This window comes from Sylvia atricapilla, chromosome 2 (assembly GCF_009819655.1).
Source record: "Sylvia atricapilla isolate bSylAtr1 chromosome 2, bSylAtr1.pri, whole genome shotgun sequence".
In the NCBI taxonomy this organism is placed as follows: Eukaryota; Metazoa; Chordata; class Aves; order Passeriformes; family Sylviidae; genus Sylvia; species Sylvia atricapilla.
The window spans coordinates 83,728,046-83,740,381 of NC_089141.1; the positions used below are offsets into that span (position 1 = coordinate 83,728,046).

General features: G+C 41.9%; 1 protein-coding gene across 1 annotated transcript in view; it reads left to right on the plus strand.

Annotated features, from left to right (window-relative positions):
- ATP10A (ATPase phospholipid transporting 10A (putative)) overlaps positions 1 to 4,441 on the plus strand; it is a 118,371-nt gene extending 113,930 nt beyond the window's left edge. The window contains exons 18-21 of the mRNA XM_066313592.1: positions 1,645 to 1,725; positions 1,816 to 1,920; positions 2,275 to 2,462; positions 3,133 to 4,441. Coding sequence (XP_066169689.1) covers positions 1,645 to 1,725; positions 1,816 to 1,920; positions 2,275 to 2,462; positions 3,133 to 3,838 — 1,080 coding nt within the window. The 3' untranslated portion in view covers positions 3,839 to 4,441. The remainder of the gene's footprint in view (positions 1 to 1,644; positions 1,726 to 1,815; positions 1,921 to 2,274; positions 2,463 to 3,132) is intronic.
- The last annotated feature ends 7,895 nt before the right edge of the window (positions 4,442 to 12,336 follow it).

Below are 12,336 nucleotides of genomic sequence, written 5' to 3' on the forward strand. Positions count from 1 at the left end.
GAAGAGAAAGATGGCCTTGGTAGTAAGCACGATAAACTTGGGCTCTGAGGGAGGTAGTCACAGATCACAGATTCAGCTGAATATCTGTTGAAAGCACCTTGTCCCCATCTGCTTGAATTGCACAAGGAAACAGAAGGAATTGCAGGAGGAATTTGAGCCAAACCATTCCTGGTAGTTACAGGTACAGTGTACTGTGGGAAAATCTTGCTGTTTGGCAAAACTGTCTATATGGGGACGTTGTTTTGAAGGCAAAAGCCTTCTTAGAAGTGTCTTACAAAGCTGTTCTCTGAGAGGACACTGTAAGTGGTTTTTGCCTCCAAGTGTACACCTGTATTCAGAACCCCACACATGTTGCAGCATTGCTAGATACTCTCCTGGAAAGATGAAAGGAGAATTTGAGTGTAACTTATTTTAGTCCATTAGTCCAAACTCTGTCCTTTTCATGGGTTGTTTTCTGTTTTCTACATTTCTTCTGTTTCTGTGTGTCACACTTGAAAGATCTGTAACTATTAATACCTTCCTCTTGCACATTTTTAGGATGATAGAAATCTTGTAATGCCTTAAGGCTTGTTGGGAGGTTATGTCTGCCTGTCTTCAGCTAGCAAACTGAGAAGTCTCCCAGGTTCACAGAACAGTTATTTCTCATAGACAAGCCCAGAGATCGTTCTAAGCTGTTGTTGTGGGGGTTTTTTTAAATCTGTTGATCGTATTCTCTTTATAGTTACCTAAAAAGGCATTTTAAAAACTTAAAAAATCCTGTTCCAGGTGGGATCTCTTTCAAAAAGGGGCTATAGTAGAATAGAATAGTTTAGATGGCTCTGGAGGCCATCTGATCCAGACCCCTGATCAAAACAGCTTCAAACCTGGATGAGGTTTCTCAAGTCTTTATCTAGTCCAGTTTTGAATGTCTCCAGCACTGGAGATTCCACAATCCCTCTGAACAACCTGATGCAGTAATTAACCATGTTAGTTCAGAAGGCCAAGTAACAGTAGAATTCTTTCTAAGCATCTTTCCATTTCTGTTTTTAGTCTGCAATGATATTTTCCACAAAAGGAAGAAGACCTGATGAACCCAATTGTTGGAGATGTAGAATATATACCAAAATTATATAAACTTTATGCCATTTATAAACTATTTTTCCTTATATCTAGTCCCAAATATCTATAGATGGTATGACCATCTATACCCCTGCTATTGGATATTTCTGTAAACCAAAATGTTAATTTAATATTTGTTTTAGCAAGCAATTTTATGCACATACTTAGAGATATGTGTGTATATATCTATGTTTTATATACATATTTATAGCATGTATAATAAAATAGGGCACCTTCATAAATGTTTCCTGCCTTGAGCATCAGATTCAAATTACACCCTCTGCCAGAACAAAACAAAACAAAATCAAAAAAACAAAAAACAACAACAACAAAAAGGCAAAATACTTTTATTCCAGAATAGAGTGACTTGCATGTAGACTGTTCCTGCTTCATCCCCCAGGGCAGCTAAATGATTGGCAAAGTTGTGAAGCTGTTTTCCCTAGCCCTTAAAACTGCCCTAGAAATATGCCCCTCAAAATAACTGTCCTGGCAGATAGGATCTTCATTATGATCTGATTTTCTTAACTTATTTTTTTAATGACACAGGAGTACCAACCACATATGTTTTGGATGAACATGATTGATGCTATGTATCAAAGCCTGGTTTGCTTCTTCATCCCCTATTTTGTAAGTGTTTGGTTTAAGCTATTCTATTTCAAGCATTTGGAGGAGAACTGGCAACACAGTTTGGGCTAAATTCTGTCTTCTTTCTTACAGACTTACTATGATTCAGAGGTGGATATCTTCTCTTGGGGAACTCCCATAACCACAATAGCTCTTTTCACCATCATCCTGCATTTGGCTATTGAAACCAAAACTTGGGTAAGGTACCTACAGCCTACATAGAAACTCACTGGCATAGATACAATTCTTCTCTTAGTGCCACCTTTCAAAAACATAAGATGGTTGCTTCTTTGCCTCAGCGCATTCTATTTTTAGCAGACATTTTTTAAATGCATCGAAAAGGTTTTAAAATATGATCTGAAAACAGCTTTGTAGTGTTGTATTTATAGTAAGAATTTTTAAATATGCAAGGCACTAAACTCTTTGCTGTGCTTGGATTTGACTCCAGAAATTAAGAAGTTTTAATTTAATTGAGTCACAGTAAATTCCTCAGAATATAAAGAATCATTATACTTACATGTTGTTGTTTTTTTTTTTAAATTGTTGTTCTAGACTTTTCTCCACTGGTCTTCTTGCATCTTCAGTATCATTTTATTTTTCATTGTGGCTCTGGTTTACAATGCTTCCTGCCCAGTCTGCCATCCTCCTTCCAATCCATACTGGACCATGGAAAGGCTGATGGGAGACCCCATGTTCTATTTCACATGTATTATATCACCAGTTGTTGCATTGCTGCCCAGGTATTGTATCTTCTCTCATATATTTTCTTGTATGTAAAGGCACTTTATGCATATGATTGGGAGAGCAAGAACATTTTCCACTCCCCATCTTTTGTTTTGCCTACAAGCCAACTCGGTTTCTTTCAGCAGCTGATTGTTTGAAGTCAGGTTGTCTTACCTATTCTGTGCTCCTGACCCCAGGAACAGACCACAGCTCCTGGCCAAGGACCACAAGAATGGGATAATTGTAGTCTGTTGGTCAAACCTGCTGGCCATGCACAGGTTTGCTACCCTGTGAGGTTTTCTCTGATGCTTCCGGATTCAGTCCATCCTCACATAAAATGCACAGTACCCAAATTCTGATAGTATGCTGTGGACCTACTTGCCTATTTGTGGATGTGGGAGGCTTGCTCTGCAGACTTATCGCCATTGCCTTTCCTCATCAGGAAAGATGAAAGACTGTGTGTAATCACAAGGTGGATCACTGGCTATGGATACAGATTTATTACACTGCCTAATTAAGTTATTAATCAAAATATTAGCACGGCATTCAGAGCTGTCCATCTGCAAGCTTTCTTGTGTAGAGCATTATTTTTCTGTGTTGTGCTTTTGTCTTGGATATTTTCCCTTAATAACGTATTGGGTATTTCCTTCTTTCATTTCTTTTCACGTGCTCATTCTCCTCTTGCAGATTCCTGTACAGAACCCTTCAGGGAACACTATTCCCAACCCAGCTTCAGCTTGGACGCCAGTTGAGCAAACTGTCCCCAGAGACTCGCACCCAGCTTCTCACCAAGTTGAATGTAAAGGAGACAGTATGTCAGACACGACTCTTTGCAGACAGCTTCTCCCCAAACCTTGGCTCAAATGCTAGTGATTGTTACAAGGCTAATAACCAAAGCACTCCTTTGCCAACCTCTCATCAAACAAGGGAGTCCCTTTTCCTAGAGCACACAAAGGCAGAACATAAAACAGATCAGACTGCGACTGCCTCTCCCCAGAGTGCTGTGTTGTATGAGGAAAACAAGCTCCCCTCATCAGCAAGTAGTCTGGAAAGATCCATGGGGTCTCATGAAGTTCGATGTGGCACCTCAGAGGTGGAGTCATTGCCTGTGGGAGCAACATTCCCATGGAGCTCAGCAGTCGACCAAGCAGACTTCAGTTTGTTGAAGTGGATCACGTCAACTCCACTGTTCAGTCACATTGGGGCTGTTTTACAGGTGTCATCAAGCAGTTTACAAAATGAAACACAGGACAGTATGTGTGTGCTTGGCTCTTCTTTGCATGTGGACTTCAAAGGCTTAAAAGAAGAGAGCTCAAATAACTTGCAGGACAAAATGAAAGGAACCCCAACTGATCATTGTAAAAACGACAATTCTGAGACCACCTTTTTATGACGTGGGCCATAAATATATTTATATATATTTTCTATTTGCACACATTTATAATGAGATTACTCTATTTGTTTCCAAAGGTGAAACAGAAAATCAAAGGTACAGAATGATTATTTAAGAATGTTTAAATACAGTTTATTGAAATAAGAGCTTTAAATATAAAAAGAAACACTTGAAAGTTCCATTTATATTGTTTTATTTTTTCATCTCATTTTGTAAGGAAATGCCTTTTCTTTATTTTTCAGATTCTTCTCTTTTATTCTGACACATACTGTAAAAGCAAAGGCTCTATCTACCATATTCAAATGGATTAGATTCAGCAACAATTATTGATATCATTATAGGCTGTTCAGTAATCAAGAAGGAAAAAACATGATAATAAAAGAGTCACTGTATTCCATCCATCATCTGCTTGCCAGTGTATTTTGTCACTGAGGCAAAGCTATGGAATTATTATACACATCTCTGTAAATGTTAACAGTATCCTACCACCACATTAATAATACTGGTACTTTATAAATGACACCATGTTCTGATATTGCAGCCATAGCATTTGATCTGTCATGATAAAACAATAAATAAATGACCATCCATATTGCAAAGTGACTTCTCAGTCTGGCATTAATTATAACTCAGCCCTTCCCTTGGAGTAGCTGGTGTTGGGCTGGACATGGCCTTACATCGTGCTGTATGAAAAGTTTGCTGCTTGTTTGTTAGGAAGGATTTCGTGGCAAAGAACTGGTGCCTCGTGTCTGCTGAGGGTTTGATATGAGAAGCTTGTGATCTCAGGTGCTGGAGCACTACCACAGCCACTGTTACCGAAGAGGTCTGTTCTCCTTGCTACTGGGGTGAAGGACTGGCAGAGTGGAATTTTGTGAGACCTTTGCTGTTGTTTCAGCCAGGTTAAATCGAGTCCTTGGGGATGGTGAAGCAGAATGGCCAGCTGTGAAGGTACATGCTAAGCAGAGGTATTTGAGCCTGGTGTAAAGCAGGCTATCTCCAGCCCCCAAAGCAGGAAGCTGCATTGCTTTCTGAGGTTATCTCTGAGCCGACCTGACATAGCTGTAAACCCCAGACTGCCACTGGTGCATGGGTGTGCAGCTGCCCTGTGCCAGCCTGATGGATCCTAGGGGCTCTAGCCTGGAATGTTGCTTATTTCTTTAGCACCTCGTCGTCATGACCACATATGAACTATCTGCTGCACTTCTTTTTCCTCATTGCAGGTTTTCATGGCCTTTGTTTTGTTTGCCATCAGTTTTTCTAAGGCCACAACTTGTTCGTGCCATGCTATGTGCCTGGCAACCTGCCTGCCCTGTGGATTGCCTCAGTGTGGTAAGACACAGTGCCTACCATCTGTCACTTGCTAATCCACTCAGGATCTTTTTTTTTTTTTTTTTTTTTTTTCAAAGATTTATGTACACTGGCCTCTTTCCCAAAGGCTGAATTGATAATACGATACTGTGAAATGCCAATGAAAGGAAGAAATGAAAGCAATGTAAATAGGAGCAGTCAGCCTGTAAATAGGTTACCCTCATGAAACATGACACATCCCCAAGTAACTAAACTGCATCTGGGATTAGAATTGACTAGGGACAGGGGAAGGCACTAAGGGACTCACTATTCTCACAGTCTCCTGTGAACAGCTTTTAGGATAAGATTGATTTGAAAAAAATGAACCCGAAGCAAAACTTCCTTTTGCTCTTGAGTTAAAGAGGAATGTTGGTTTATATGTATGGGTTTTGTGGAGGAAAGCACACCTACTGACTCATTTGTTACTGGCTGAAAACGTGCTGGCACGGCTCTGCTATATTAATTGTGATAGAACTGGGGCAGTTCGAGTGGCCACTCCGTTTCCACGAGGGCAGGAGGACATCTGCCCTGTCAGTGCCAACATGAGCCAGGAGTGTGGGTCTTGGCACACCACTCTGAAGCAGGGCAGATGCCATGCCCTCAGAGCACTCTCCACTCACTGGCAAGGGAGCCTGCAGAACTCAGCTCAGCTCTAGAAACCTCCTAGCAAAGGTCTCTAGCTGGGGGAGACAGCTCCCTCCCTGTTCAGGTGTCCCCGCTTGCTCTACCAGCCTCCTCAGTCTTCATAGTAACTGATGGGGTGGCTTTGCAGGTAATTTTTTTGCAAGGCTAGCTGTATTTAACACATCCTGTGCAGAGGTTGTCACTGTAAATAATTCACCTGTGTGGAGATGCAGTGTCTTTTTAATGTCGGAGGAGAAGTCAAACGACACTTCAAAATGTGTAAATTCATCTGGTTAGAAATCATCTGCTTGTAAAACAGGATCTCACAGAAGGGCACAGTGTCAGATACCAGGTGGGCAGAGTTCATAGGTTTGCAGGATGTTCAATTCAGTCTAAGAGTGTCACGGGCTCATAGCAGGAGCTTGCCAGGGATGTTGCAGGTGTGTTCTCTCTCTTAAGTTACTGCAGCAGCCCTAACACGAGGATCTCCTGAGCTTATTGACTCATCTGCATTGGGAGTCACCTTCTTTTCACAACAGGATTGGTGGCCCACAGGCCTTCATGGGATTTGCTGGCTGCAGAAAGGGCTGGAGCATCACTGGGCTTTGGCTCAGAGCTGTATTTCATGATACTCTTTTCAAAAAGAACCTGAATTCCTCTCTGGTTGTGCCTTTGCAGTACAAGATTTGGTTTAGTTGTTGTGCTCTCAAAGATTATTTCTGTAGGTAAGGGATAGAAGGGTTCCTGTGGGACTGAGATTCATGCACTGCCAGATAGATGTGTTAAGTTGCCACTGTGGGTGTGAGTTGTACATCTGCATCATATATTTAGGGAAACTGTAGATCTCAATCCTCAGCTGCTGTAACCATCATAGCATCTCCAATATCTGCAAGCTGACTTACCCCAGCTGGGAATCAGGCCTCCATAACTGCTCTATTTTGCTGCAAAATAAAAATTAAAAAAAGGAAATCCTTACAGATTTATTTTGAAATACCTAAAGTGTAAATTAATCCCTTTGTACTAAAAGATTAAATATCTTTATTGTGGCAGCAATCCTTAAAAAATGCAGTAATTTAATCTTAAATAAACCAAATAATCCTGCTGACCTGAATGGAGCTGTGGCCTCAGCAGGGTTGCTGGTGTGCCTACAGATAGGTAGGAAGATGTGCCACAAAGAGGCAAACATGTGCCAAACCCACACAGATTACCTGAAGGCAAGAACCAGATCAGTTGGATGTCAGCAAGCAAGCTGTCTCCATTTTCTTTTGGGTGATACATTGTAAAATAATAGCAATAAAATGTAATTTAAAACACAGTTTGGAGGGAGAAAAAAAAATTACAAACAGTTTTCACATTTGGAAAGAAAACATTAAGCAAACTAATTATTTACATTTTAAATCAGTTCTCTCTTCAGCTGCCAGAAGACAAACACATCAAAGCATGTTACTTGCTGGGCTTTAGGACTTGTCAACATTTTGAAGCTGCTATTAATATTTGAAACATTTTAGCTAAATAAATACTAATTTCTTTCTGAAGCTGTATACATTGATTTAAATAAAATAGAATAAACTTGTAAAGTTATTCCTGTTGGTGCAGTTGAGCAGTTGTTACATCAGGCAAAACAAAGCTTTAAATGCATGAGGCTAATCCACAAAAAGCATGCAACTATTTATGAAAAGATTCCACAGGGCAATTAAAACAATACCCATGTTTGGTCTTTTACCAACAACAGCCCCCTGTACACTGTTTGAAATATTTGCACTGAATTCTACAAGCACTTCTGTGTCTGCTTGATGTTGCTGGCTGAAGTAGTCTGGATGAAATTAATGGCTAAGAAGAAGAGATTTGTGAATTAAGCATCACAGTGTTTCATACTTCTTAGTCTTATTTATGTGAACCAACTTCTCAGTGATTTATCCATTTCAAAAATTCCTTCTGGATGTATAAAGGTCTTTTAGAAACAGACAGAAGTGTTCTATCAGGATGGCTCTCTAATCTCAGAAATTATATCTCACACATATGCCAAGGCACTAGAACTGGGCATATAAATGTCAAAACAGGAACAAAACAACCTTCCAGTGTTTTTTCTAGGCTTTTCCAGCTATACATCACTGTTCTGTGTGCCCAGTCATGAATCTGCTTGCCACTCTCCTGCACTGAAACCACAGCCATACACCTTGATTAAAATTTCCTCAGACCTTTTCAGATTATTCTGAGACTGCTCTTGCTTCTGTTACATGACTTCCTCCATGACCTTGCATTGAACTTTGACTTACCATTTATTCCCACCCAATTCACTGCTCAGGGCAGCAGTCTGTGCTTTCTCCCAGTGCATCTCCTGAAGCCTCTACCCACTTAATCAGCAAGCACTTACTTTGTTATGCCTTGAGCCACCTTTCTAGTGTCATGCTCAATTTTTGCTCCACTCCATGCTTATACATCCTTAACATTACTGTCTGCCTGATACACACACAAGATATGGAGGATCTGAGGAGGTTTGCTCATTCAAGTTGCCATATAAAAGGGTTCTGCATGAATACTGGTTTCAGTAAATGGAGATGTTCAGCTTAAAATAAACTGTCAGAACTGTGTGTGCTTGAACCATCTGGGAGTGCCAATTTATAAAAAAATAAACATAAATCTGCATCAAAACTTGAACTAAATAAATACATTTTTTAAAGTCTCATGTTTTTGCAGTCGCTGGTTCTTGATCAAGACTGATCTGCACCTTGGGCATTTTTCAGTCCAGCATTAAATGCAGCCATGTGCTTTTGTAAGGGAGCACACATGGCAGTTCTGAAAACGATGCTGATAAAGCCATGCACTGTGATTGCACAGTAACAAGTATGTGTCAAAGGCACTGCAGAAACCACGAGAAGTCAGGCATGCAGGTGTAGCAAAGTGGGGAAGGAAAGGCACTGCTGTATGCTATTTCAGAAGTCCCATGGGTGGTAGAGAGGATAAGGAGATCTTCAGAGGTTCTCCACTGCCTTTTTTTGCATTTGAAAAGGTTCTGTATGCTGCCCTCTCTGCCTGCTTGACTCCATTAAGCTTAAATTTTACTGGAGCTGTACCACAAGTGAATTTTGTTTGTTACTTGCAGCTGAGAATGGATAGGGGGTTGGAACTGAACTAATGCTGACTCAGATGGAGGTAGGTTTGGCACTTGCTTTGCTAACAGGAACGTGCTGGCTGTGCCCTGCTCAGGAGCTCTCCCAAGGCAGGGACCAGGGTGGGTCCCACTACTGATCCCACAGTTCCTCCCTGTGTTGAAAACCAGAGCAGGAGCCATAGCAAAGGGACCCCAGTGCCCTCCCAGGGCAAGCAGTCCTCCACTGCTCAAATTTGTCTGCAAATTTTTTTGCAGTGTCCTGGTATTGACCAGGAAGGGAAGCAGCAGATAACATGGCAGAGAAACTTCCTGATCCATCAGGATTCTCCTGTGCCATTGCTTAAAAGCCTCCATGTTTCTCTCTCATGTTCTCCAGTATGAATCCTGGCCATGAGAAAGTCCCTGGGATGGTTGTACTTCCTGCCATGGAAGATGCTATGGGGAGTGCTCTGCTGCCTCCTGAACCGCCCCTGAAGCACCTGCACTGAGGCCACTGCCCCAGGGATGACAGGCACCTTTGGCAGTAGCAACAGCTCCATTGGTCACCCCATGTGCCTCCTACTGATGGTTCTTTCTGCCAAAGCAGACTCTGCGTGGTCACAACCCATGTATCTTCAGCTGGAAAAAAAAGCAACAGCAAAATGTTTTACCCAGGCTTAAGAGGTTCAACAGGTAAAGATTTACAAATGTCTCTGGGTCTGGACACTCATATCCAGACAAGGGTTTTCCAGCTGCCCTGGGCTGTGAAACCCTGTAGTGTATCACACACTCAAAGGGATCATGATGCTTTGTGTGCTTTAAAACTCCCTGTGGTTTCCCAGGAGCCTGGCCACCCCTAAATCTCAAAATCGAAAATTAGAAGCCACTGTTGAAAATGGCAACAGTGCTGTGCGGACTATGCTTTATGTACATGGAAGAAGAGCAGTTAAAATAAAAGACTAACTTTTAAGGAATGTTTTTCTATATAGCTGCATGAGGAATTATCTCTATTTTGAGCAGTAGCTTCCATGTGGCTTTAAGTAAAGGTGTTTATTCTGTGCAGTAATCTCTTCCTTGATACATGAAGTGCAGCTACATAAATCCTTCCAAGATGAGATTTAGCATATCCTCACCAAGGCAGGCAAAGACAACCAGGTCCTGCAGCTCTGCTACTGGAAGAGCAGTTGGGTCAGCTCTAAAAGTCCTGTTTCAACAGCTCATCTTGCATAGCACCTGTCTGTGATGTCGTCCTGTGCAAGGTATGACTAAACAAGAACCTTAAAAGCAGGTTAAAGGCATCAGCATTTAGCTTGCTCATGGCTGTTGCTGCAGCATGGAAATACACAATGCATGGAAATAGTCTGTCAGTGAACACAAAATGCTTGAAAGAGCCTTCTGAGACACTTGGAAAAGTGTCAGTGAAGAGCTGGCCAAGGTGAATAAAAGCTGCTCAAATCGGGTGGAGTGTCTATTCCCTCTGTAGGGAGACGTTCTGGGACTTTAATTCCTCTCCATTATCCGGGCAGTTCCCCTAGTCAGGACAGGATGCAGGTTTCCAGAGGCAGTGTTGACTCAGAGCTGGACCAAGGGGCCTCTTACTTTGGCCCCACAACCCCTAAACACAGCACTGCTGTAGCTATAGTTAGCATTTCCTGGCCTAAAATTCCCCATGGCATATTGCTGGTGTTTGCTCATCACATTTTCCAAAAGCTGCAGGTTTTAAAGTCTCCGGTTTATTCCTGGACCACCCATTTTACGTGCATGAAGGCACTGAATTGTCCCTGCAGTCAAACTTGCTTGGATGTGGTTCCTACCTTTTCACCCTTCCTCACTTTCCTTCCCAAAACACAATGCCCACAAAAATCTACTTGGACTTTCAGAAACGCAAACCAGGACAGAGATATTGCTCACCATTTGCACATCTAGAAACAGAGCAGAAATGTGCTAATGAAAACACAAGAGATAACAAGCGATCCCTCTTGTTTAAGTAGCATTTTCACTGGCATGTTGTTCACAACCCCCACAACTGCCCACTGAAGGGCCAGATGCTGCCTCTTATCCTATTCCTTATGTGCAAATGCTCCAAAGCTTGACAGCAAGAAGGGAGATGTTGAGCTTTTCACTTTAAAAACCTGAAAATGTAAAGCTCTTCCTTCTATTTTTCATCAAATTGCTGATGAAAATGTGGGGGTTATATTTACTAAAAACCCAAATTACCAACAAACTCTCAATCAACCGTGTGTACTGTTAGAGCTGCATGAACCATTTTTATCCCGAGTGGGCTGGGTGTTTGCAGTTTATAAGATCCCTGTCATTTTACAGACACAATTAACTTCATAGTTGAATTGTTTTGCTTAACACTCAAGAACTCAATAAAACCATTATAGCTAAAAGCTCCTTGGAAGATGATGTAAATAGAAAGTTTGAGTTGGCATCATCTGGAAACTGAGGGCAAATGATGACATAATGGGAGGCATTGCAGGCAAAGACTCCTCTCCCCTGGGGGCCCATGGAAATTATCTGTCAGTCTTAGGAACCAAGACCTGCAATTCATCTGAAGTTTTCTGTGTTTTGAAGATTAAGGGTGAATTAATTCATTTACATCCAAATGTACTGGTGGTGTCTGCAACCACCAAAAACAGGTGGCAGCATTTCCTGCCCATTGAGTGTTGTTTTGAGCAAGGCCCACAGTGCAAGGAAGCCAGGCTTTTGGATTATTCAGAGCTAAAGAGAGAAAGAAGGATGTCAGCTTTTCCAAAAATACCCCATGTGGTTTTATTGCGTTCAGTTGGCTGCTGTTGTAGCCCACCAGCAGCCGCCCCCTTTCCAGATGGCTCCTGCTCATCCAGGACAGAAGTCGAGCAGTGACTCCTGTCGTGAGGTTTTGGGGACACATCAAATGCTGAGAGGTCTCAGTGGACACCCCTGCCTCTACCTGTCCCCAGGAAGGGGTCACAGTGGGGGACTGTCCCAGCCCCTGGGAAATCTGCATCTTCTGGCCCCACACATTCCTTTCCAGAGGCAGCAGCACAAGCAGAGGAAAGTCATGTCCAAATACATTTCCAAACAAATGTCCATGGACTGTTCTCCTCCCCACAGCTCCCTGTTCTCATCCTAGTTTGATATAAACATTCTCTGGGATCTTTCTTCAGCCAGTTTTACTTCTCCACATAGCATTACCACAATTTCATCACATGTACTGCAGCCAGGGTTTGTTCTTTGTCCTGGGAGCCCTTTAGAAAAATAATATACCAAATATCCCATTTTTGGGAAGGGCAGCTGACAAGGGACAGCTCTGGGACACAAGTCCTAAGTCTGTGCACACCATAAGGTGCTTTACCACATAAACAATTTTACAGGCATAGGTACACCACCAGTATTTTCCATTCTGTGGAATGTGTAGAGAAAACCTGCTTAAAATATTATTAGGATTCAT